Below are 24,703 nucleotides of genomic sequence, written 5' to 3' on the forward strand. Positions count from 1 at the left end.
TGAGAAGGGGTGGCAGCAAAGTAGAATGAACTGGTTGCAAAGATCCAGAAAATCAGCACTACAATTTACTAGATGTTCCATTTACAGGTGAAGGACACTTGGCCTCAGTTTCTACATCTAACAAATGGGAATAAGGGTATTGAACTTCAAAACCTGTTAAGGGAGGTCCTGAATAACTGTAATATGCTCTGTCGTCTTAGTAAACAATTTTTCTCATGGCTTTAAGGAAGGTCTTGGCCCCGAGAGGAAGACTGAGGTCCCCTGGGGAGGGCCTGCTCTCGGGAGCTGAGTGAGTAAATCACACCGCAAAGGTGCGTCTGAGTAGCGAGAAAGCATTTTAGACTGGGACTCGGTGTCATTCGGTTCTGGTCTGGGTCTGCAAAATGTCCCTTCACTGCCTGTCTCCAGCGTCCCAGCCCCAGACCTCTGGCCTGGGCGGGGAGCCTTTCACTGGCTCCTCCGTCAACAGCCAAGCGCAGTGGCGTAGGAAGAAAAAGATAGCTTCACAACCTCCCGGTGAAGTCAGAACACCAGCACGTCAAACCTTACAGGGGATGCAGGCCCTGCCCAGCGCTTATCCCCGCATCAAAGCCGCCCCCTACCCCGTACTCCCCGGAGGCTACAGCCTCCGCCGTTCCTGGGCGGAGCTGGGCCTGCTGCGAGGGCTCCCCGCCTTCCCGGAGTCAGGCCTAATGGCGGGGGCCTTTCTTTTCACAGGCCTGGGCTGATGCTGTAGCCCACCCCCACCCCCCACCCCCCGCCCCCAATCATTAACTGCAAAGGATCCCCGGCCATTTCCATTTCCTCTGCGGCTCAAGAGCCCTGTTGTTATTTAATCCCGCGGCCACCCCAGCAGCATCCTCGGCGCGGCCGGCTCCACCCATCCACCTGGCCAATTCTCGGCCGCAATTCCTCCGAGGGGAGCTGGTGGGGTAGTTGGGGAAAGGTGTCTGCAGCAGAAAAGGGCCGCAGCCTTTGGTGGACAGAGGTTCTTCCAGCCCGAGTCCCGTGAGGGCTAGGAAACGCACGGGGGTGAAGGGGGAGCAGCTAGCCAGGGCAGCAAAGGGCAGGCGGACGCCGGGGCACTGCGGACGTTACACTGGGACGGGGGGGAAGAGAGGCGTTGCAAGGCGAGGGCTAGGTCTCTTCTAGCTGAATAGCCAGCATCGCCCCGGGGGTACTGGAGCCGGAAGAGGCCTCGGCCCTGTCACTGTCCACACCCAAGAAATGGCGGGGGAGGGGTGGTCTACACTCACTCAAGAGAAACTCAGCCTCAGGAAAGGAACCAGATTCACTCAACAATCCCCCCTCCGCCCTTCTTTAATAAGGACCTTTGACATTGTCTTAATATTTGGTAAACACAGCTTCAAGACCCTTCCCCCTCCCCGACGCCCTAATCCAGAGAAAGAGAAGGCCCCCAGCAGGGGTCTTCCCATCCCCTGCCCCCCTCCCCCAACTGCCTGCGGCGGGTAGAGATCTCTAGATACAGGTGTGTCCTCCCCCACCTGACTCTTGGCCCAGGATCTAGAGGACGCAGTGGCCCCCCACCCCCCAGCGACACTGACGGTTCCTGCCCAGGCCCGCAGTGGCGTGAAGGTGGCCTTTACCTCCTCTCGCAGGCTGGGAGGGGGTACAGCCCGCGCAGCTGAGCCAGCTGCTGCAGTCGCCGCCGCCCTCCATTCATAAAAAAAAAAAAGTCAACAACAACCTCCACCCCCCTTTGTAAAAGAACGACGGCCCCTGGAAGAGCTAGAGTCAGCCCCAGCAATCACGGGTTAAGTTCTTTTCCGGCCCCCCATTCATAAAAAAAGGAGCGCAGCGCATGCGCGCACGGGGTCTCTTGTGCCCACCCATTCATAGAATCGCCAACGGCGCGCGTGCGCACTGGAGCTCCCTTCCCTCCCATTCATAAAAAAGCCATTTTCCCAGGCAGTGGTTGCAACATCGCCGCGGAGGCAGCGAGAGGAGCTGACAGCGCGGAGTTGGCGCTGCGGAGCGCAGGCAGCCGTGCCGGTTCCTCCGGCCGGCGTCTGCGAGGACAGCGGCGTCTGACCCGCTCGGGTTCAGGGATTTGCAGACGTGGAGCAATGCTTGTGACTCTGCGGCTCCTCAAAGTAAGTCCCTGGCCGGTTTCGGGATCTGAAACTACCCGCGACGCGACTACCCCTCGGGCTGGGGCAAATGGTGCGCTATTTCTAGGCGCGCCTCAGTGTTCCTTCTCTTTCCCTGCTCCTCCTTAAGCCGCTGCGGTGCGCCGCAGCTCCCTGACGCCCTCGGCTGGGCCGGCACGGCGCCGGGGGTGTTCACAGCCTGGCACCGGCGTTTCCGACCCCCGGGCACTGCCAAGCCCGGCTTCCCCGCTCTCTGCTACTCAGGAAGCCCCGTGCGTGTCCCAGGAGTTTGCCTCTGGCCTGGCCTTTCCTCCTCCTGCCACCGCCCGCTTCGGGCGCTGGAACGGGAGGCTCTGGGTTCCGACAGCAGCCACCTTTGGGTCCGGCGGGCGCCCTCGCCCTGGGCAGCTCGCCCACCCCCGGCTCGGTGCCCACGCTGCCAGCTCTGCCATAGTTGTCCCCAGTCCGCCGCAGCGGCCTATGCTCGACGTAGGTTTTTCTTTCCTCTTCGGAGCGGTGACGGACTGGGTTTTCTCCCCTTCTGACTCCCACTCCATGGTCACCGGGGAGCTGGCCCGGGACTGGGCATTTCTGCTCCCTCTCTTTGGCGAGGCGGTTCCTCGCCGTCTGACCTTTGCTCTGCTGCCGCATTTTATGCCGTGCAGCTGCCTTGCAGTTGCCTTTCCCTTCTCCGGCCTCTGCAGGACCCTAGGATCCTCGGCCTCTTCTTGCCTCCCTATCCCCCGGCACCGAGCTGTGCCAGGCCCTGGGGCCCCCAGGCCGCGCTGGGGCTGTGGTGGGGGCTGAAGGTGCGTTTACATAACGCTGGGCTTGTGGGAGCCGGAGGAAGAGGTTGCTTGCGTAGGAGAGATAAGGCTCCTGCTTTCCCCCTTCCTTCTTGGTGGTACCAGGCTTGACATCACCGAGAAGAGAGAAGGATGGAGACGGTACGTTCTGAAAATTCTGAACCGCCAAGGCTACGGGGGCAATGAAGGGGGGCGAGGGCAGGTTTGGCCAGCCAGGACAGCTGGAGCTTGGCTCCATCACTGGGACCAGGGCTGTGCCCAGTTCCCCCTCCACGCAGACGATCAAAAAGCATTTAGACAGTAGCTGCTCTTGTGCAAGAAGACGGTTTCTCAATTCTCTTTGATTGGGGCCTGGCGGTTGTGGGCAGAGGAGGCAAGAGAGGTGAAAAATGGTTGCATGGCTTGACTGGCTGAGCGATGGAAAGGAGAAGCCAACTGGGCTGGAGGGGCTGGGTGGTGGGCAGAGGAGAGAGCTGCTGGCTGCCTCATTCAACCAGCTGCTGGACGGGCATCCATATTGCCAGGCCTGGGTGAGGGCAGGAGACTGCCTTCTGGCGCATCGGGGCTCCAGGAGCCCCCCAGCATGGTTAGAACTAAAAGGTGTCAGTTCACTGGGGTGCCCAGACCCAATAGGAACCCCCTCTTTCCTGCCTCCAAACCAGTGGCATGATTCTGTCCAGTCTGGGGAGGGGCGGGAGCAAGTGCATGTCTGTCTGTTTAGCCAGCCAAAGCTCTCCAGTCTTTCTGATGAGCTTCTCAGGGAAGGTGAGGGCCCAGGGCATTTAGGAAATGTGGGCTTATCAATCTTGTACGTAATAAGCTCCCTCTGGCCTGAGGCCCTACCCAATATTGCACTGGTGATTTCACAATGTTTAGAGTTCTCTGGATCTTCACATGAATGGAGCATAAACATCTGAAATTTTCGGCTTTTTTCCTTTTCATGTGTGGGTGTGGGGTGGACTAGGAAAGGGGGGGCTGCAGTTGGCCCCTTTCTCTTTCTCTCTCTCTTTCTCTCTCCCTCTCTCTCTCTCTGTCTCAGCAGAAGGGTGAGAAAGAAGTTGTAGACACGTCCAGTGTGAAATTGAATTTCCTCTTTCCCAGCCCTTGGGAGAATCCTCGTTTGCCAGCAGGCTCTGGGCGAATCCTAATGTAAGCATTGCACACACTGACCAACTGAGCTGCGTGGCCAGGATCGGGTAGGGCACGTTGGCGGATTTCTGAAATCTCCTTGATGGACAAATGTTGGTCAGCTAGGGTGAGGAAGACTTTTAAGACATCTCTTGGTTACCTTCCTTATTAGATTCTGAACTCAGGAGACATTCCCCTTTTTGTGGAGCCTAAATGCTCTATTGCTCATTCCCATGACCTTTTCCAGATTACCCTCTGAAATGGGAATGTCTCCTGAAAGCTTTGGTTGGGCTAGGTGGACAGGGACAGAACACGTAGAATGGAACGATTCCTGGCTAAAGCAGGGCAGAGGTTGGGGGCTACTGAGCATCTGGAGCTCGCAGATTGCCATTTTTCTTTTCATCCTTCCAGAATAGGTGGAGAGACGGGGCTCTTTGGAATTCCACCACTGTCCGGTTAATACTCTTACCCCTGGTCTCTGGTAAACCTGACATTGCCTCTGCCCAGAGGTTAGGCCGACTCGAATAACAAATAAAGGCAGCCTTTTCAGTGCAAAATCTGGAAGTTAGTGATTTAAAAATTAAGGGAGGAAAAAACACCCATTAACACCTTCAGAAGTGGCCCTTGAGTTGTGTTGCTCTGGGGTTTAATGCTGTGGGATCACATAAGGGGGCTTCTCTTCTAATTCCTGATGCTAAAACTCCCTCGGTGTGACATCTTCCAGCCCCCAGTTTTGGGTCCCCGCAGCATTTTTCTTTCCTTGGGCCATCCTCTTAGGTTGGACCCAGGTGTTGGTCCCCAGGAGGCTTAGAAAGGCGCCTCCTTTCTCTTTTCAGAGAAGTAGTTCACTGTTCTTAGACAGTTGTGGCATTTAATTTGGTTCTGAATCCAGAGTGCCTGTCACCTGGCCCCTACTGACGTGGAAGTTCCCTTGTGAGGAACACATGGGGAGGACTCTTGCACAAACCTCAGGATCTAGGCGTATAGTTGAAAAGTTTAGATTGGGATGTAGACACGACAGTGTTTTTAAGAAAGGAGAATGGCAAGAGTGGAGAAGGTTCCATCTCATGGCCAACCTGGGTCTCTGACAGAAGGGAAAGCAGTGACTCATTGAAATAAATTTTTGCTCTTTCAAAAGAAAATCAGAGGAAGAGGTAATGAAGAGCAACATACTGAAAGCTGTATTACTCCTTCCAGACCAAGCCGGGAGCCAAAGTGGAGAAGACGAGAGGCTGGGAAACCTGCTAAGTTTGGGCCTTAATCTCCCCATCTGCAAAGTGAGGGGAAGAGACTGCTTCCAAGGGAGCCAGGGCCAGCAGAGCGACTAGCCAGGGGCCAGTGCTCCTTTTTAGACTGGGTGCCTAGGAGGAGAACCTGGTTGTAAGGGAGCCCCTTCCTACACAGCAGGTATGGGGTGTTGCGTGATGTAAGAGGCGGCGTATTCTTGGCTCTCAGGGGTCTGGGGCCACCCTGCAGATCCGGACAGCTGACGAGGCTGGGGATGTATCCGGGACATGTGGCTAGGCTTAAGAGGCTCCACCGTTCAGCTGTGATCGCAATTGTTCTTTCCAAGGACAGTCAGTGGAGGAAGCAAGGGCACTGGGGAGGGAGCACAGATGTGCTGGATCTAGTGGAGAAGGGAAGGGGCCCTTCTGGGGCAGGTGGCCCATGTGCAGAAGAGTAGTTTCCCTTGTCGGGGAGTCTTTTTCTCCTTGGGGGAAGGGGGAGTCACTTCCTGCCCCATCCCAGGAGTAAGCTAAAATCTATTATTGTAAGTTAATTTCTGAGTGGAGGGTGGTGAGATAAATAAAAGGATCTTGGTGTCAGTGAGAGGGGGGCCCTCCCCTGGGGGTCTAGGTTTCTGGTCTCCCCCAAACTTTGATGTGGGCCAGTAGTTCCCAAACTCTGCTTAACAGGCTTCTTCCAGCCCATTCTTTTCTCACTCTTGACTTCTAATCCCTCTTGAAGGGGATATGAGCCGACAACAGTTACGGGGGTAATACATTGAAGCCGAAATGTGAAGCCAGTTCGAACAGCCCAGAGCAAAGTACAGCAGACCTCTCCCACTCATCCTCGCAGGGGGGCTTTGGATTGGTTGTGGAGGAGGAAGAGAAGAGGGCTGGGAACTGATAAGTGGTGATGGGGCCGAGTGATGAAAAGCAGCTGTTTTCTTTTGTGATCTTTAACAGATCATGGCCAGAGGTGAGCTCCTCAGTGCTGGGGCTGGAGTGGAGGGGTGGGGGAGAGGAGCAAGGATTCTCAGACAATCCAGCTGTCCAAATGCTTTATCCTCCCACCGGGGCCATTCTCAGCAGAGATGCAGAGACTGTCCTCCTCAGTAGGGTGTAGGGAAGGCGAGTCCATGGCTTCTCTGATCCCCCTCCACCCTCCTTCCTGTTCCTTTTAGTCTTTTTGAAGCAATAAGTCATTTGGCTGAAGCTTAATTAACTAAACAGGGTTGTTGTCACAAAAAAAACAAGTGATAGTGGTGGGCGGGCTCTCTGGCACCCTACAGACCTTTTAAAGGGTTAAGCAACCTTGGCTGAAAGAACCTGCTGAGACTGAATGGGGCCGTCCAGAAACTGCCCATTCATTCAGAGCCTTTTGCCAGTTTGTCATTAGCTGACCTGTAGTTTTCAAAGTACAACTGTCAGGTTTTCCTAGTATTTCCCAGCTCCTCTCCCCTGGGTAAATCAAGGGGAAGGGGTGGATATTTAACATGCCTCTTGATTCTTTTCAACTAGCCTGGACTGAACAGTCTACAGCCTGATGCTCTGTCCCTCCCTGCAGGTACAAATGCAGTGTCAGGCTCACAAATACAGGGCTGTGTATTCTGGGCTTTTCACCGTCCTGCTGATTCATTATTCTAGAATCTCTTCTTCTGGCTTCGTCTGACCCTGACTCTTTTCCTTTGCTTCCACTGCAGACCCGGACCAGGAAGCCACATCTGTGAATGTGCCCTAGGGACCCTTAAGTTCAGCTTTATAGGTGGGAGGAGAGAGCATTCCCTCCCACGTCAGGGTTTCCTTTTAGGGACTGCTTTGTGGTGAGATCCTGCAATTGAGACCCATTCAATTTTAAGAAAAATAAAAATGAAGACACTTAGTATAATGAGGGTGTATGAAGTGACAGAAAGCATGACCAAAAAACACTGCACTGAAAGTGAAGATAACTTGAGTTCTGAGCCTTCCTTTAATGACAGCTTTCAAACCCCCAGCCTCTGCTCTCCACACTGAAGACTCTCCTATTTAGGGGCCAGTATGATGGAGGCCCTGTCTGGCTTCATTTCCCGGCTGGTTTGGTTAAGAGCCTGCCGATGGCCTGATGAGGTTCCCCGAGGGCTGGTGGCAGACTGGGGAGACCGGTGGAGTTCATGGCTGTGAAGGTGACCTGAGCTTTCCACACCTTTCCATGAATACCCAGAAGGTAGTGTAAGCCAGGGCTGCAGGGTGGAGGCTGCAACCTCTGGAGCCTCTGCTGTCTGGGTTCGAATCCTGCCCTGTTCACTCATAAGCTTGATGACCCTTGTTCTTCCATTTCTTCCTCTGCAAGCTGGGTGTTATCATCAAAGGTGATGGTGAGGGTTAAATGAGAAAATCATTGAGGGCTTGGCACAGAGCATGACACCAAGAAATGTTTCGTAAATGCTAGCTGCTTCCATAATTATTATTTATTATTATTAGAAGGTTGGAGTGGAGGTAAAAGTTTCCTTTCCTCGTGCTAATCCATAAGACTGCCACCTACAACTTGATAGAGGCCCTTCTCTGGCTAAGTGGAGTGCTGGCTTTGTTTCTCTGTCCACAGTCTTCCAAATTGGCCATCAGTCTTCTGAACAGTCTAAATGAGGCAAAGCCTCCTCTCTCCTATTTATATTATAAATCTCTTCCTTCCTTGCAGGGGAAGCAGAGTACATATTAAACTGCACTTAAGTTCATCAGTGTTGCTTAGACTAGAGGGTGGGTGTGTCCCAGTGAGTAGAGATTGATCTTCTAAGCCAACTGAGGACTGGGGTTTTTTTGAGACTTCATTTAGCTGTGCTGAGGGGTTATCAAACAGGCTGCTCGGGAAGTTATTTTTCTTTGTCAGCCAAGTGAATTCAACCCTCCTGTGGAGGGTCCCTGCTAATGGGGAGGTGAGGCCACGAGGCCTGACAAGGTCTGGGCAGTGCAGCTCTGAGCCAGCCACTGGTTTGTGCTGAGCTGGTGGCCGGAAGGAATCCTACATCTGGGCTGCGATAGGGAAAATGCGTTTTAGAATATGCCTGCTGGAGCTATCTTGCATGCAGCGTGTCCCAAGAGAGCTGAGTCATCGTGGACCCAGCGCTCCCTCCCGCGTCTGGTCCCAACCGCAGGCCCAGATGTCGACAGCACCTCTGGAGGGTGGTGGGAACCTGCTAATGCCAACATCCCATTGCCTGCAGGCGCTGCTCCCACCCTGGCTTCCAGGGTGGGACTTTTCCAGGGAACTTTTCCCATGAATCTGCCCTCTGATTCCAGGGCCTGTTAAAATCCCTGAGCATTGGGGATGCACAGAAAATGTGGCTTTTTGTAGAGAACCCCAAGAATAGAACTGGGGAGAGCAGAGTGGATGATCTCCTTGGGGAGGAAGAACGCTTACTTCTTCCCACAGCGTGGCGACTCCTGATCCTGGTCCTAAGAGACAAAAGCCCGACTACGTGCGGCATTACAGGCTTCAAACTGCCTCTGGCATTTTGTTGGCAGGACCCTGAGTATTCGTGACCTGAGCTTCTGGAAGAAGGGACTCGTGTTGTCTTTGTCCGGGGTGGGAGTTCTGGCAGAGGCACTGCTTGGCTGGCGCCGAGAGTCTTATCCTGTGCCTCCGTCAGCGTTTTCCATTCTTGTGCCTAGTCACACCTTTTCCTCCAGGCAAAGGCCCCAGGGCTGGGACCTGGGGTTCCTAACCCTCTTCCTGTTGACCCCAAACCCATTTATTCTAGAAGCAAGGCTTTGGAACCTCTGCAAAGAATAAGTGGGCTGAGGTGGCATTCCCTGAAGTTCTTGCTCTGTGGACAAAAAGTCCACGGAAAAAGTCCTTTCTGTTGATGTTAATCTGACATTTCCCCATCCAGCCCTGACCACAGGGTCCCCGCAGGAGGCTGCCTTGGCGAGTGACTACTTCTTTGTGGCAGACCTGCCAGAAACTTAAGGCTAACTCTTGCCATGAGGAAGTGTCTGCCATTTGAAGATGATGCTCTCCTTCCATCTGGAGGGAACATGGCGACAGGAGGCAGGTGCTGCCACTAGGCAGACTTTCTCCAAGATGGGAAAAACTGCACAGAAATAGTAGGTAGGGCCATGGGAGCAAAGCCAACAGTGCTTGCCATATGCAAATGGGAAGTACCAGTTGGCTGAGCACTGAACCTGTAGAGGACTGAATGCTTTTTTGCATTTTGCAATATAGATGGTCATACAGAGAGCCCTGTGGATAAGCTCCCTTTTATCCCCTTCATGAACTTTGCATCTAGAGCTAGCTTTTTATTTCAGACAGGCTGGGCAGCAAGGTTGGAAGCCCTTCCCCAACAATGTAAGCATTTCTGATCAAACAGTTGTTTCCAAATAGGGGAAGTATAGCAGTGAGTTGTCCTGAATGCCTTTTTTCCCCTCTTCCCTCCTTACTATAGACATGGATAAGTATGGATGAGTCCCCTGGGCGAGGTGTCATTCTCCTGTGATTGGAATATTGGGATGAACCGGCTGTGTCCCGAGTCTGGAAGGGTATGGAGTTACCTGGAAGTGGACAGCTATCCGTATCCCCTTTGAGGCAAGATGAACCTAAGAGCAGAGGTATAGGGTCGGCTCTCCTAATTAGAAGGTCCTTAGCATCTTGAAAAAGCATTTACTGAAACCCCACCCCATAACACATTTATCCAATGGTCTTATTTTAAAAAAAAAGAAAAGAAAAAGAGAGAGATTATCTTCCCCTTCTGTCTGCACCCTGTTCTGTCCCCACCCCCATCCCCTGGTGGAATCTTCCCAGAGTCTAATCTTTCTCTTGGATTCCAAATCGTGTCCCCTTGGGCAGAGGTCTTGGCCTTCTGCTGCTCTTTCTTTAAATTGATCTCCAGCCGAATTCCGAATGTAAAGGTCAGCAGGCGAGGAAATGGCACTTCTAATAGAAAACAATGTGCACTTTCTAAATTTGAACCAAGTCGTTTCCGCTCTTTGATTTAAGTGACTTCCTGGGGTTCCGTGTCAGGCTGTGCAGTTGAATCTCTGGCCGGATTCCAGCTTAAAATTGCACTCTCCCGGTGAAATTAGAAACTGATCCAGGGTTGGCTTAGCTCTTCTAGTAAATAGCATTTAGGCTGACTGTTCAGCTCAGCTCTTGGGAATGGGTGATGTGAGTGCCCCCTGAGGATTTCCCATCCAAGTGTCAGAAGCACACCTACCTGGGGGTTATTAGCCACCAAGGGTGGCTGCTCTTAGAAGGGGTGGTAATAAGTTAATATCCTGGACGGCAGGCATCAGATACCGCCCTTCCTTCTCTGGTGACTATCTGAAATAAAGGCTTTTGTTTATCCAGCTGATAAACTCCATGGGAGCACACAGAGGCTGTCTGTCGTGGTCACCACATCCTCAGTGCTTGGCACAATGCTTGGCACGTAGTGCGTATTGGTGCTCAGGAAATCGCAACTGTTGTTCTCCGGGATGGTGATAAATGACTAAGTACTTGCTGTGTGCCGGGCGAGATGCTAGGTACTAGATAGGCATTTTCTCATTTAATCCTCACAAGAACCCATTGTACAGATGACGAAACTAAGGCACAGAGGTTAAAGAACCCCATTCACGGCAACACTGCTCCGCCGAGGTAAGAACTGGAACTTGGCTCTGACTGTAGAGCCTGTGTTTATGACCACTGAACTGTCTATCATAATAAGGAGCACAGAGATACAAGAATGACCCTGAACCACCCAGGTTTGAGTCCTGCTTTTGCAACTGATAGTTTTGTGTGACTTTGGACAAGTTACTTTGAACATTAGTTTTCTGTAGCTAGAAAGGGGATAACAATGGTAACTAGGTTTTAGGATTATTTTGAAGAGTCAGTGACTTTAATATATATAGTGCTTAGGAGAGTGCCTGGCACATATTAAGTGCTAAATAAGTGTTATTTCTACCACGTACTATTATTATCATTGTCATTATTAATTGTCTAAGCCTTAACGCTGGACAGTCCACTGAGGGAATCCAGTTCCCATTTCATCTGGGCTCTTAAGGACCTGATGGGGGGTGGGAGTGTTAACAGGCCACGTACTGATGCCTGCAATCCATTTTCTCTTCTTTTTCCCCACCCCCAACCCCAGGGCCCCTAGAAGCCTGTTTCTCGGTGCAGTCCAGGATCTCCAGCCCCATGGAGCCCCCGATCCCACAGAGCGTCCCCTTGACTCCCAGCTCAGTCATGGTCCAGCCTCTTCTTGACAGCCGTATGCCCCACAGCCGGCTCCAGCACCCACTCACTATCCTCCCCATCGACCAGATGAAGACCAGCCACGTGGAGAACGACTACATAGACAACCCTGGCCTGGCGCCCCCCACTGGCCCTAAGCGGACCCGGGGAGGGGCCCCGGAGCTGGCCCCGACGCCTGCCCGCTGTGACCAGGACGTCACCCACCACTGGATCTCCTTCAGCGGGCGGCCCAGCTCCGTGAGCAGCAGCAGCAGCACGTCCTCCGACCAGCGGCTCTTGGACCACATGGCACCACCGCCCGTGGCTGAACAGGCCTCCCCGAGGGCTGTGCGCATCCAGCCCAAGGCAGTCCACTGCAAGCCGCTGGACCTCAAGGGCCCAGCAGTCCCACCAGAGCTGGACAAGCACTTCTTGCTGTGCGAGGCCTGCGGGAAGTGCAAGTGCAAGGAGTGCGCGTCCCCCCGGACGTTGCCCTCTTGCTGGGTCTGCAATCAGGAGTGCCTGTGCTCAGCCCAGACCCTGGTCAACTACGGCACCTGCATGTGCCTGGTGCAGGGCATCTTCTACCACTGCACCAACGAGGACGATGAGGGCTCCTGCGCCGACCACCCCTGCTCCTGCTCCCGCTCAAACTGCTGCGCCCGCTGGTCCTTCATGGGCGCTCTCTCCGTGGTGCTGCCCTGTCTGCTCTGCTACCTGCCTGCCACCGGCTGCGTGAAGCTGGCCCAGCGTGGCTACGACCGCCTGCGCCGCCCCGGTTGCCGCTGCAAGCATACGAACAGCGTCATCTGCAAGGCAGCCGCCGGGGACGCCAAGGCCAGCAGACCCGACAAGCCTTTCTGACACTTTGGGTTGAAGTCCCCTGGAAACTTGGTTCCCTTCTGACACCTGAGAAGACCACGGCGAGGCCAGCGGTTTTAGCATCCTGAGGCTGACCTTGCTAGTCTGTCTGCTCCCCACCTCCAGCTTCTGAACAAACAGAGACCACCATCGCCCACCCTCTCTTCCCCAAAAGGATGAAGAAGCACTTTGGGTTTTTTCCAGGGTCCTGGAACTTTGTGTCAGACAGTGGCAGGGGCGTGGTATGGTTTGGGGGGATTTTTCTTTTCCAGAAGACGAAACACAGATGTGGACACATATCCGGAAGTTGCAGCTGCTTGAATGCCTTCCCAGTCCTTCCTCCTCCCTCCCTTTCTCCCCACCTCTTTTTCATTCTCTGGCTGCCTGGAAGGAATCATTAACTGAGTGGCCAGGGGACTTTTGAAGAAGACCCTTGGAGTTTGACGTCAGTACCTTCTTCTCCTCTTCCCTCCCCCCAGTTTGCTGCGACATCTTGGGGACGGTGTAGACCCTAGCAATCTCTGTTGTATATACTTGGGAACCCCCTGAGAAAAGAGGACGGCCAGTGAGTCCAGGCCTCGTTCCTCAATCTGCCTCCCCGGAGCCACGGACGCACTTAGGAGCCACTGCACAGTGCATTTCTCCCTTTCAGCTTCATCACTAACTCTTGGGGGTGTTCCACTCATAGCACCGTCCCTCGGTTCTTACCGAGTCACAGGCTCACCTGCCCGCTACGCGTCCCAAGGTCTCTCTACCCAGATCCAAAAACTTTATGGGTAGAGAAGGCCGGGGCGGCAAACGCGAGACCAAATAGCATTTTGCCAATGAGTCTGAGGCTGTGGTCTCTGGATCCAGTCATCATGTTTTTATAGAATAATTAAACCAGATGCTAACGGTGTTTTAAAAAATAATAATAAAACACTTGCTTCCTTTTGGGCCACCCCCAGGAAGGGCTGATTTCAAAATCTGGGGGGCGAGCAACCTCAAGGAGCACAATCCCCCTCCTCACCAAGAAGAGGATTTAACAGCAAAGAAGAGAGGTATCACCTCCCGTTGGCAGAGTGACAGTTGAGCCGAGCTGGGTGTGGGTTTCCTCTCTTCTGATTCTGCTGCTTTCTGTCATAGCCTTTTGTGTACAGTGATGTGTCTGTATCTTTAATGTAAATAGACAGATGATGAAAAAAGAGTCTATTTTAGTGTTAGGAAGCCCTGGTGGGGGAGTCAGAAGAGTGTGGGTGGGGGAAAAGATTCTCCAGGGGCTTCTTAGGATTGAGCCCTGCTTCTGTGCGTGGCCACACCACCCCCTCCCGACAGCCCCCAAAGACGTAGCAACTCTTTCTCTCAAGGTGCTAAAGGACTCAGAAAGTGCAGCACGTCCAGTGGGTAGGTACTTGTTGCATGCAAAAGCTGTAGTGTGTCTGGTCCTCCCCAGCTGTTGTTCGGGGTTTTTGCTTCGTGTGGTATTTTGTGTTCCTCCCCTAATGAGAGGAAGTGGCCTGGGTCAGAAAAGCTACCCCAGGTGAAACTGGAAGGCATTCATTAGGCAGCATTTCCAGTTTGTTCTGTAGGGACAGAACTGCCTCCAGAAAAGGGCGCAAAGAGGCAGGTAGCTGTGACTGGCATGCACCCAATGCTTCTCAAGGACTTTTTTTTCCCTTCTTGAAGACTAGTAGTAACATCTTATGATTTAGAATAAGTTAATTGTAACCATAGGTATTTATTGATTGGAGGAAAGGAGGGGAGGGTCTTGTTACTTTATGCTTTATTTATATAACATTTGCTAGCTTGTAAAAGGCGAATATGAAATAATGCATCTGCGTTCTCTAAGGCTGATTCATGTGGCTACCCTTGCCACAGTCATGACGGATGTGTGGATGTTCTTGCACAAATCGGAGGGAATGGTAGAAAAAACACATTCAGCCAACCACTTATGCTAATTGAATGTATCAGATGTGTACTGAAGGGACTGGAGATGTCTTCCTCAGAATAGGTGTGCAGAGGTTACGCCAAAAAGAGGGGGCACATGTCCACTCTTGGCGAGGCCTCAGAACTTTTCCCAGAGCCCCTCCCTCAAATGTCTCCATGGGAAACTTGACCCAGGGGCGAGATGCACTTTGGTGATCTTGGTGTTCTACGTGCCCATTCTCTGGAGACTTGATTTACATAAGCTGTGTCTACACACACGCACACGCACACACAACCCCCTATCCCACCGACCCTCTATCTACATAGACCCTGTTTCCTGGCAAACAGCCTCCTGAACCCTGACTTTTTGTGTACATAGTTGTAAACACGGATTTTTCTGGGTTTTGGTTTTGTTTTTTTCCTCCCTGTTTTGGCTTGTTCTTTCTGGTTGGCATTTAACCTGCTAGAATGGATTCCGCAGAACTCTCGTGCCCCGTGCGCTCGGGGCTCAAGGGGAGGACTGAAGCAGCTTTGGCTCTCCCAGCTCTGCTGCACAGCAGTCCTTCAGCATGTTTTTCTTGGCAAAAAATAAAACAAAATTGGCTTGCCCGTGGACCCTGAGGGCCACTGGGGGACCAAAGCTCTCGGAAACGTGACACATTTCTGTGGCTGCTTCTGGCTGATTGTGTTTCCTGTCACCAACAGCTTGCTTGGCTGGATTATGCCTCGTCTTGACCTTTTTTGAAAAGTGCCACCTGGTTCCCACTTCTGTTCAACCTGGGGTGGGAGATGGGGTCCACAAGCCTGGGTCCAGGACACTTGTCCTAGGCAACCTTGACTGCTCCCCACTGAGGTGGGTGTGTGAAGGGCCAACACTCCACAAGCACCCTGGGGACTGGGTCTAGGACAGCCAAGCCCTCCCAGATAGATGAGGGAGTGCAACCAAGGCTCCTCATGGTCCCTGGCCAGAAGGAGGTGAAGACCAATCCCTGCTGTGGATGTGGCCCCTTCACAGCTTGCAGAGACAGAAGACCTGCATGTGATGCATCTGGCTTCTTTCCGCATTCTGGAGTCTCTGCCGGTCCCCACTGTACATTGAGAGAAGCCCAGTTAGATAATAACGTGTCCAAGGTTTCACAACGTGGCAAGTGTTGGTTGGGACCAGCACCCAGATTCCATCACCTCAAAGCTTCATGTTTTCCTCCCATGCTGCCCCAGGAGATGTCCCATTGGGTGTGGGCAGCACAACTTTGCACTGTACAACCCACTAGGGCATCCCACAAGCTTCACCGGCTTTCTGGTTCATGCCTTCTGTAAGCATTTTCGTGCCCTCTGCTTACTATGACAGTTGAAGACAAATGTCGTGCTGCCATTTTTGCCGTGGGTAACCCTGTGTGGTATTTTGCTTTCTCTTCTCACTGCCCCACGGTTTGGTTTTGTGTTACGAACAGAAAAGCTGTCAAGGTTCCCACTGCACCACATTCCTACTTCATTCCCCTTCACTGTGGCCCCTTCTCACCCCACAACAAAGTTACCACAGAAGGTTTCCTTTGTATAGAATATTTATTTTGAAGCTCTATTTTAATAGTATTTATTTTAGAAAGTCTACTATTGTAAGAGTTCTTCTGTTTGTGAAGAAAAAAACAAGTTAAAAACTGAATGTACTGATCTAGAAAATATATATAAATATATATTGTTAAATATACACAGGACTGCCGTTTCTCGTGTGTTTGTGTGTTCTCACCCTGACATCCTCACCCAGCAAGGCTTCAGGATTGTCAAAGGACACTCACTAACTGGAAGTGCATACCTCAACTCTGGCAGGACAAAGGGCCAGAGAGAGGGGCTTCCTGGCCAGGGCTGTCCCATGTCCTGCCTTTAGGATGACCTTCGAACCATTGGAGGAAAGCTTCACTTTCCTAGGAAGCTGAATCCTGCCAGGTGCTGGTAAGTGCTCCTCTGGCAAGCCCTCCCCTCCTCAGGGCTGTATTTGTAAGAGATGGACATCAAATCTCAAACTGGGAAGTGGTGGAGGGAGAAAGAGTCATCTGACCTGCTCAGGTCACAGAAATTCTGCAGCTCTTTCCTTTTGTGCCCTGGTGCTCCCAGAACAGATTTCCATGCACATGGCACACATACGTGCTTCAAGGAGACCAACAGAAAAGCCCTTGGCGGTCTCCTTATTTTCACTAGATTGGTGGGTGTTGTATAAAACCAGTTCTTTGACCTCCACAGCCTTCCATCCATTTAATGACTTGCCCCTCTAATGCACCTTCCGTCTGTTTCCCCTATTTCCCCCACCAAATACACTCCAAACTTGGTAGAGACCTGATTACTTATCAATTTATGTCGTGGGGGGAACTTTTCATTATTTTTAATTCATAACGCCAATCACAGTGAAAGTTGGACTTTTTTTTGAACTTGTGAACGCAAGCTTGTTGTGTTCTGAAAGAAAAGGAACAACAGTAAAGATTTTGATAAGTAGAGGCAGGCAACCAACGATGGTGGGGAGGAGGTGGGTGGAGGGAGATGAGGTCAGAAGCCCTGGGTCCAGTTGGTTTCTCTGGGGTCACCATTTATGGCATCTTCCGATCTTTTGTGAAAGCCTCGGGTCCCTCTTGGAGACATCCAGACACATCCCAAGGATCCCCTGGTCACTGCTCAAGAAGGTGCAAAGATGCGCTTCCTCAACACGGTCTTGTCTGCTCTAGAACTTTAAAGACAGGCTCTGGCTTCCCTCTGCCAGACCACGTGACTTCCCTTCCCACAGGATGGACGGAGGGTAATGAGTGCTCCAGAGTCTTCCCTCCCTGACAAGGTAAGTCACTGGCACTTAGAGGTGCTTTTCTTTTTAATCGGCTGGGTCCCAATTTCTGTATACCGGGCTTTGATTCAGTCTTGGGTTTCCTGATGAGTGGGGACATGGAGAAAGCTTGTCCCTGGTTTTACTTTAATTGTTTCTAGTGTTTGGAGATTAAAAACGACAAAGCCTGGACAGGTCGTTGGGTGCTTAGAGTCTCACCCACCCAAATGCTCTTGGGGAAATGGGAGCTGAATGAACGTGTGCTTGTTTTAAAAAAGTCAGTGTCCAGGGAAAATGTCCCACGTGCTCGCCTTGTCTTTCTTTCACTGACTGGCCCCTGTTCCTCTTGGGTCCCAGTTCTAAAATGGCTTTGGGTAATAGGAATGGTTGTGGGTATTGAGCGTTTTCGCCAGGTGCTGGGCATACACGGCAGATACCACTGTTAGTCCCTCTTAGGCATGCAGAAACCAAGTTTCGGCAAAGTTGTCAACTTGCCCAATAAATACACAGTTGAGGGGTAGATGGGAAAAACAGACAGTTGAAGTTTTAGCAACTCAGTTTGGGGAGTAATCACAGGACGAACTGATCAAATTTAAAAATAAGGGGGAAGAAGCAGAACTTTAACCCTCTCCACACCCATAACCCATGCCCTCTATGAGGGCACCCCAAGCCTGGTGCTCATCCTGCAAAAAGTGAATCGTCTGTGCAGGGGGCAGTCCCAGTTCTGGCGGCAGACAACTAGAACCCGTTGGGCAGCTTTGTCATCTGGCCAGGAGGCCCCAAGCCACTCCCGCAGCTCCCCTGCCGGCCCCTCCTGCCTGCTGAACCTGCAACTTGAAAGGAGCTCAACTTTCCAAAGTTCGCTTGTGAACGAACAGATGAACCCCAGCAGACAGCTCCATGCTGGAGGTGTGTGCCAGATGAAAGCGGAGAGGACATTTTTAAGAGCCCTAAGTTTATTCATCGGAACTTTAATAAAACAATATGTCCGTGGCCCGGGGCAGGTATAATTTTCATAATTTATGGGTCTCTGAGACAGGAAGAGGGCCCGGGATTTTATTGTGTTTTGCACGATAAATGGCATTCCAATTGTCTACATGATGTTCTTTAAGGACTCTCGTCTGGCAGGAACACAGGCCTTCTGGAGCCCACCTGGGCCTCGAGGCCCGAGGCAAGGGATAATTATGAATACATCTGTATCTGTTAAGCAGGAGATGATTGAAAAACCCCCTTGTTTCCTTCTGTCATTAGAAGACGCTTCCTATGCCGACACCTATCTTAACATTAACTGCTGCAAGGTTTGGAGCCCTCCCTGTTCTCTTCCGCTCCCACCTTCTCCTCCCCTGGGTCTGGCCTTTCTTTCCTGTACCCGAAGAGACTCGGGTAAATGTCTCCTGACTGGCATGGTGAGGGAGTGGTCTCAGACTCTGAAGAAAAAACCCACCAGCCACAAAACAAGACAGTGGAGCTCCTGGCGATGCTCGAATTGAAATCAGTAATTGAATACCTGCACAGGGTAACAGGTCAAGCGGCCTGATGAAATCATTACAAAAGCAGCATTATCATTTACAGTCTTGGAAACAATCAAATTAGATCCATAGAGTCTGTCTCATTTTACAGATGAGGAAACTGAGGCTCAGAGAGGTTAAGTCACTTGCCCAAAACCACACAGGCGATAAGTGGTAGACCTTCCGCCAAAGCCTGTGCACTGCATGGTAGGGTCCTATTGCAACTTTCACCCCTATCCAAATATCGCCTCCCCGGGGATGCTTTCCTGTGTCCCCAGGAAGAGGTTTCCTTCCCATTTGTGCTTCTGCAGAAGTTAGAAGAACAAGTTGTTTGTTTTAACCAAGATTACATAGATTGTAATCAAGATAGGACTTGAACCCAAGTCTAACTGCCACACCACTATGCCTGGTATAAGTTATTGAGGCCCCATCCTCACGCTGATCTCAGGAAGGATCCTCCGTTACCACATGTCATTCCTCTTGGCTAGCCTTCGTGATTTCCTCTGCAGTCGAAAGAGGAATTGCGGGGCCGGCCCGGTGACGCAGCGGTTAAGTTCGCACATTCTGCTTCTTGGCGGCCCGGGGTTCGCCGGTTCGGATCCCGGGTGTGGACATGGCACCGCTTGGCACGCCATGCTGTGGTAGGTGTCCCACGTATAAAGTAGAGGAAGATGGGCACGATGTTAGCTCAGGGCCAGGCTTCCTCAGCAAAAAGAGGAGGACTGGCAGTAGTTAGCTCAGGGCTAATCTTCCTCAAAAAAAAAAGAATTGCTTCCCCAGACCTACGGAATTATTTGGGCTGCGGTGGCCAGAGGCAAGAATCTTCCAGAGGAGACAGGGGGTATAAGTTGCCTCAGGTAATTCTGAAGTCAGAGTCTGGTGGCCTTGTGGGGAGAGATGCACACACAGGGTGAAGGGCGCAGGCCAGCTCTCGGCACTTCCAGGGACAGAGCCACATTCCTCTTTGTGCCAGCCTTGGAGAAGATGCATAGGCAGGGACCAGGGAGCCAAAGCAGCCAGAGTGGAGGTGGAAGTTACTGCAGAAGTGGCCTGGGGACCCTCATGTTACAAGCAGTGCTCCTCCGAACCCCCAGGCTACCCCTTGACTGGTTTCCAGGCAGTGGTCCAGCCAGCCCTGGATTACCCAGGCACTCTGAGATGCTGGACCTAATCAGATCAGAGAACCAGTGTCAGGAGAGACGCTAGGGTAGAGAGTGGAGGACTAGCAGTAGAGTGGGACAGACGGGGCCTTGGGGTCTCTGAGAAGTGACTGCCACTTCCACAGGCCACTCCTCGTAGGGCAGTGTGGTGGGAAGAGCTCTGAGTCTTATGGTTCCGCTGCTCAGGTCCCTTTTCTGCCACCGTCACTGGAGTGAGACCTTAGGAGAGTCACTGCCGTTCTAAGAACAGTTGGAGGATTAGGTAGTGGCTGTGCACAGCACTGATGAGTGTTGTTACTAATCTCCCAGAGAGGAAAACCTGACTCACGTGGGAGAGCAGAGACTAGAAGAACTCGGGTCTCCTCTCCCCTGAGCCTTGGTTTCTCCATCTTCAGCCTGGCAGTCTGGACCGTGTAGGTGGGAAATCACAAACTGTCAGCCCACAGTGTTTTCTTGAAAGTTAAGAGGCTTCCAAACCCAGATCTAAAACGTCTCTTGAAAAATAAAAAGAGCTGGCGCCTCTGGGTCCCCATTCCAGAGGGCAACAATTGGCTGGAGCTGAAAGGCAGCTGCCCATTCTGAACGGCAGGCTCCCCTTGCTCTCACACAGCATCCCCTCCCCTTCCGCTGCCCGGGTCCCCTGGCCTGAGTGCCAGTTGGCATTGATCATTGTGTTTCCACCTTGATGTCCCTTAGGCCAGCCTTCTTCTCCTGTTTATATTACCTGCATGGCTCTCGGCTCCTGAGGCTGTTGGGGTCAAGTTGGATTGGCTTCCTCAGGCACTTTTACCCAAAACATGGTGTCCCAACCCCCATATGGGGGGTTTCCTAAGGATGCCCACCCTACAGGCACGCCACTCAGATACAGGTACCAGAGTCATAACCCCAGAAAGGACTTCTGAGGTCGTGAAGGCAGATGTCTTAGCCTGGGGCTTGTAGGGGTTTAATGGGAGCCCTTTGACATTGTCGATAAATTTCTGTGCGTTTGTGTTTTTTGTCTGAGAGACACTTTCCAGATTCTCCAAGGGGTATGTGACCCTCCCAAAGTGTTAAGCATCACTGTTCAGTGCACTCAGATCCATTATACAGATGGGCATTTGAGACCCTGAGAGTCACTTGTCCAAGGTCATACAATGGGTTAGCTGAAAAGCCAAGAATAGGAGCCAGGTTTCCTGTCTCTCTAGGAAATGGTTTGTGGTTTTCAAGCATTTATGAGCCAGTCTATAGCATCTACAAAAAATTCCCCAAAAGTGACATCAACCTTAAAGGTGCTATCAGCAATGCCCCCACTCGGTCTCCCCCCGATTCTCTCTGATCCTTACTTGGTTCCTTCCTGCCACTCCTGCAGAAGCCAGTGACTTGATCTGTTTCCTTGTTCACAGCCGGTCTGCTCCCCACTAGAGGATGAGCTCCATGAGGGCAGGAAACCCAGCCTCTTTTGCTCATGACTTCCGTGCTGCCTGGCCTCTGTCACAGCTCACGTAGAAACTGTCCACTGAAGCAAACCAACAAGGTCGTGTGCCGGTGACGGGCAGCACTCCAGAGCTCAGGGGTTCTGTCCTCCTCAAGCCATACGCACGGCCCTGAGCACCCGGGGATCAGTATTTCAATATCCCACGCACCTGTCATGAAGTTTCCAGGACAGCATCTGGCATATGAGCAGCAGTCAATAAGTATTTGTTAAATGTATTAGTTAATTAATGACATACAGAGAGGAGAGCTAAAGAGGAACGGACAAGTGGCCTCAGACTTTATTTCTGACCTAAAGCTAGCCACGTGAGAGGATGTAGCATTTCCACTACGTAATTATACTGATATGAATAATAGGACCGGCTTCCATCTCATGGCTGACACTGGGGTATTTACCATGTGCCAGGCACAATGCAACCAAGTGATTTTTGCCCATTATTTCCTTTAATCCCCACTCGCTGTTAGTTAGTACTTTTGTTACCTCCATTCTACAGATGAAGAAACTGAGACTCTAGAAGTTGAAGACAAGCCTGCCCAAGGTCACGCAGCCTTGACTCCAGAGCGACTGCTTTCCTACCCATGCGCCCACCCACGGACACTGGGACGAGGCATCAGCAGGGTGTCCGGTCCCCCAGTTGTGGGGATGCTGACGTACAGGAGGAGGCCTGAACCCTGGCTGCAGAGGAGGAAGTCCTGGCTGCACTACTCTAGAATTGTTCACGGTCTGTGAAGGTCTTTGGCGCCAGTAGTTTACAAAACCAAATCTGGCAAATCCCCAGCCCTCAGCTCCCTTCACCACTGGCCTGCAACAGAACACTCCAAGGAGAACAAAAGGAAACCAGTTTAGGAACTTATGCCATTTGGTTCTCTTGGCCGTTCTGTTGAACATGTATGGTTACCAGAGCATTTATTAAGGGTCAGTATCGAACGGTTGCATGTAGACCAGGCCAACATAAAAAGAATTATTATTGATCAGCTTCAGGAAAAAGAATTAAGGTGGCACTTAGTTTTTAAAAAATATTTTAAAAAGTCAAATTATCTTTTAAAAGAATAGGATGGCCGTTTCAAAAATGAAAATAACAGAAAAAATGAAACTCTCCACTATATTCCCAGTTCCACTTTAACATTTTGGTAAATACCATTCACTCATTTAACAAATAGTGAGTGTCTACTATGTGCTAGGGACTGTCCTTCCATGGGATTGCACTGTGCAAAGCTGTTCTGCAAAATGCTTCTTTCATTCAGCAACATGCATGGACTTTCTTTCAATCTCCACAGCTCCACTTTCTCCTTTTGAATAGCTCATGTTGCAAGGCGTTTCATTTTATGGCCTTACCACCTCCTCTTGTGATGTGCTCTGCTCTCCACACCCAACCTCAAACCTCCCCTGGACCACGCTAGACACACCCTCTGCTTGCCCTGCCCAAGGGAGGCCAGTGGTCAAAAACAGGAGCCTGTCAGGCCTGCAAGTTGCCGGGGGGAGGGCAAAAAGGGAGGGCCACGCACAGGGCAGCCTGTTGGGCCTGTCACTGAGGGGGCACATGAGATTCCTGTCTCTCCAGAAGACCTGCCAAGTGGCATATCTCTGAGTTAGGACAAAATTCTAGGTGGTATAGCATTCACCTTAAAGATGACCACAAAGGGGCCGGCCCCGTGGCCGAGTGGTTAAGTTTGTGTGCTGCACATTGGCAGCCCAGGGTTTCGCCAGTTCAGATCCTGGGTGCGGACCTGGTACCACTCATCAGGCCATGCTGAGGCGGCGTCCCACATGCCACAGCTAGAAGGACTTACAGCTAGAATATACAACTGTGTACTGAGGCGCTTTGGGGAGAAGAAGAAGAAAAAGAAAAAAAGAAAATTGGCAACAGATGTTAGTTCAGGTGCCATTCTTTAAAAAAAAAAAAAAAGGTGACCACAAAAATAAACAGGAGGGAACATGAAAGGCCTTTAAGATACACAGCTTTCCCTGGGCCGTCAGCTCCAGGTCTGCGCTACTTAGAGAAGTGTATTCCACGGTCACCATCATTTATTTATCCAATCCTTTCTCATCACTGCCCTTCTTAAAACCGTCCAGTTTCTCCCTCCCCCTGAGTGTGGGCTGGACTTAGTGACTTGCTTCCAAAGAATAGAGCATGGAAAGGGAAAAATGGTAACTTTACAGTGGACAAATATGGCACATGCCTCCTTGACCAGGGGATCAAGGTTAAACGTCACCAGTAACGTCATGTTGATGTCCTATACTCCCCAAAATCATGTGATGAGAAGGGCACGTCACTTCTCCCCTTCTTCACCAAAATTCACAGCCTTAATCGAATCATAAGAAAACAGCAGACAAACCCAAATTGAAGGACATTCTAGTAGTAAATACCTGACCAGTACTCTTCAAAAGTGTCAAGGCCATGAAGAACAAGGAAAGACTGAGAAATTGTCACAAGCTAGGAAAGACTGAGGAGATGTAATGGCCGAGTGCAACATGATGGGAAAACTGATGAAATGAATAAAGTCTGTATAGTATTGTACCAATGCTAATTTCCTAGTTCTGATAAATGTACTGTGGTTATGTAAGATGTTAACATTAGGGGAGGCTGGGTGAAGAATATAGGGAATTCTCTCTACTATCTTCTCTAAATCTAAAACTATTTCAAAATGGAGAGATCTTTTAAGTAATTTTTTTTAACTCTTCAGTTTTTCTTCCTATTGAACTTTGAATGAAAATCAAACTCCTTACCAAGTCCACGAGACCCTGCCCCAGGTGGCCCTGCCCACCTCTCCCATCCTCCTCTTGTGGCCCCTCCTCCCCAGCTAAGAAGTCCCTTTCTGGTCCTGAGCCCTTGCACCGGCTCTTGCTTCTGCCGGAATACTCTTCCATTCCCTTATGCATGGCTTGCTCCTCTCAGCTCTCAGCTGAAATGTCACCTCCTCAGAGAGGCCTTCCTGGGCTGCCCCTCTTGTCATCCTGGTCTTTTCCTTCACTGAGCTTATTTTCATTTGCAATGATATACACATGTGTTCATTTACTTATTTGTTATCTTTCTTTCCCCCCATCAAGGGAAATTTTATTCACTGCTATATCTGCAGGGTCTAGACAGTGCCTGGTACATTGTTTATCCATAATTTTTTTCTTTTTTTATAAATGAACCCATCCTCTATTGATGGACATTTAAGTTGCTTCCAAATTTTTGCTCTCATAGCTAGTGTGGCAGACACCTTGGGTGATATCCATTCCCTGTTTTTGTTCGCTGCCCCAAGTTTTTTCCAGGGTTCACCTGTTTGCCATGTGATTCAGGGAAAAGCAACTCTATTCACAGCTCCAGGAATAATCCCTAAAGAGTACAATCAAGTCATGTTGGCCCCACACCCCTTGTTAGTGATTGAATTATGCATAGACCTGTGACACAGTGATGACCAATGGGATGTGAGGGGAAATCTGCCAGGGGCCTCTGAGAAGTTTTTTCATCCTTAAAATGAGAAACAAGGAAGAAAGGAAGATATTGTAATGTCTTGCGACACTGGAACTGCAGCCCTGTTAGTACCATGAAGGAGGCAG

At 51.1% G+C, this 24,703-nt stretch overlaps 1 protein-coding gene and 1 long non-coding RNA gene across 3 annotated transcripts; both read left to right on the top strand.

The window, feature by feature from the left end:
• The first annotated feature begins 1,856 nt into the window (after positions 1-1,856).
• Positions 1,857-15,927, top strand: SPRY4 (sprouty RTK signaling antagonist 4). 2 transcript variants are annotated; one of them, XM_008519043.2, is made up of 2 exons: positions 1,857-2,114; positions 11,367-15,927. In XM_008519043.2, exon 2 carries the CDS (start codon positions 11,414-11,416, stop codon positions 12,311-12,313), a length of 900 nt encoding a protein of 299 aa, XP_008517265.1. In that variant the 5' UTR covers positions 1,857-2,114; positions 11,367-11,413; the 3' UTR covers positions 12,314-15,927. The 2 variants fall into 2 exon arrangements, with proteins under 2 accessions (XP_008517265.1, XP_070425430.1); XM_070569329.1 differs by lacking the exon at positions 1,857-2,114 and adding an exon at positions 2,559-3,058.
• Positions 15,926-21,510, top strand: LOC139075093 (uncharacterized). The gene is made up of 3 exons (XR_011525141.1): positions 15,926-16,162; positions 16,821-17,033; positions 21,069-21,510. It is a non-coding gene; the product is annotated as an uncharacterized lncRNA (long non-coding RNA).
• The last annotated feature ends 3,193 nt before the right edge of the window (positions 21,511-24,703 follow it).

The sequence above is a fragment of the Equus przewalskii genome, chromosome 13, assembly GCF_037783145.1.
Source record: "Equus przewalskii isolate Varuska chromosome 13, EquPr2, whole genome shotgun sequence".
Classification (NCBI taxonomy): Eukaryota; Metazoa; Chordata; class Mammalia; order Perissodactyla; family Equidae; genus Equus; species Equus przewalskii.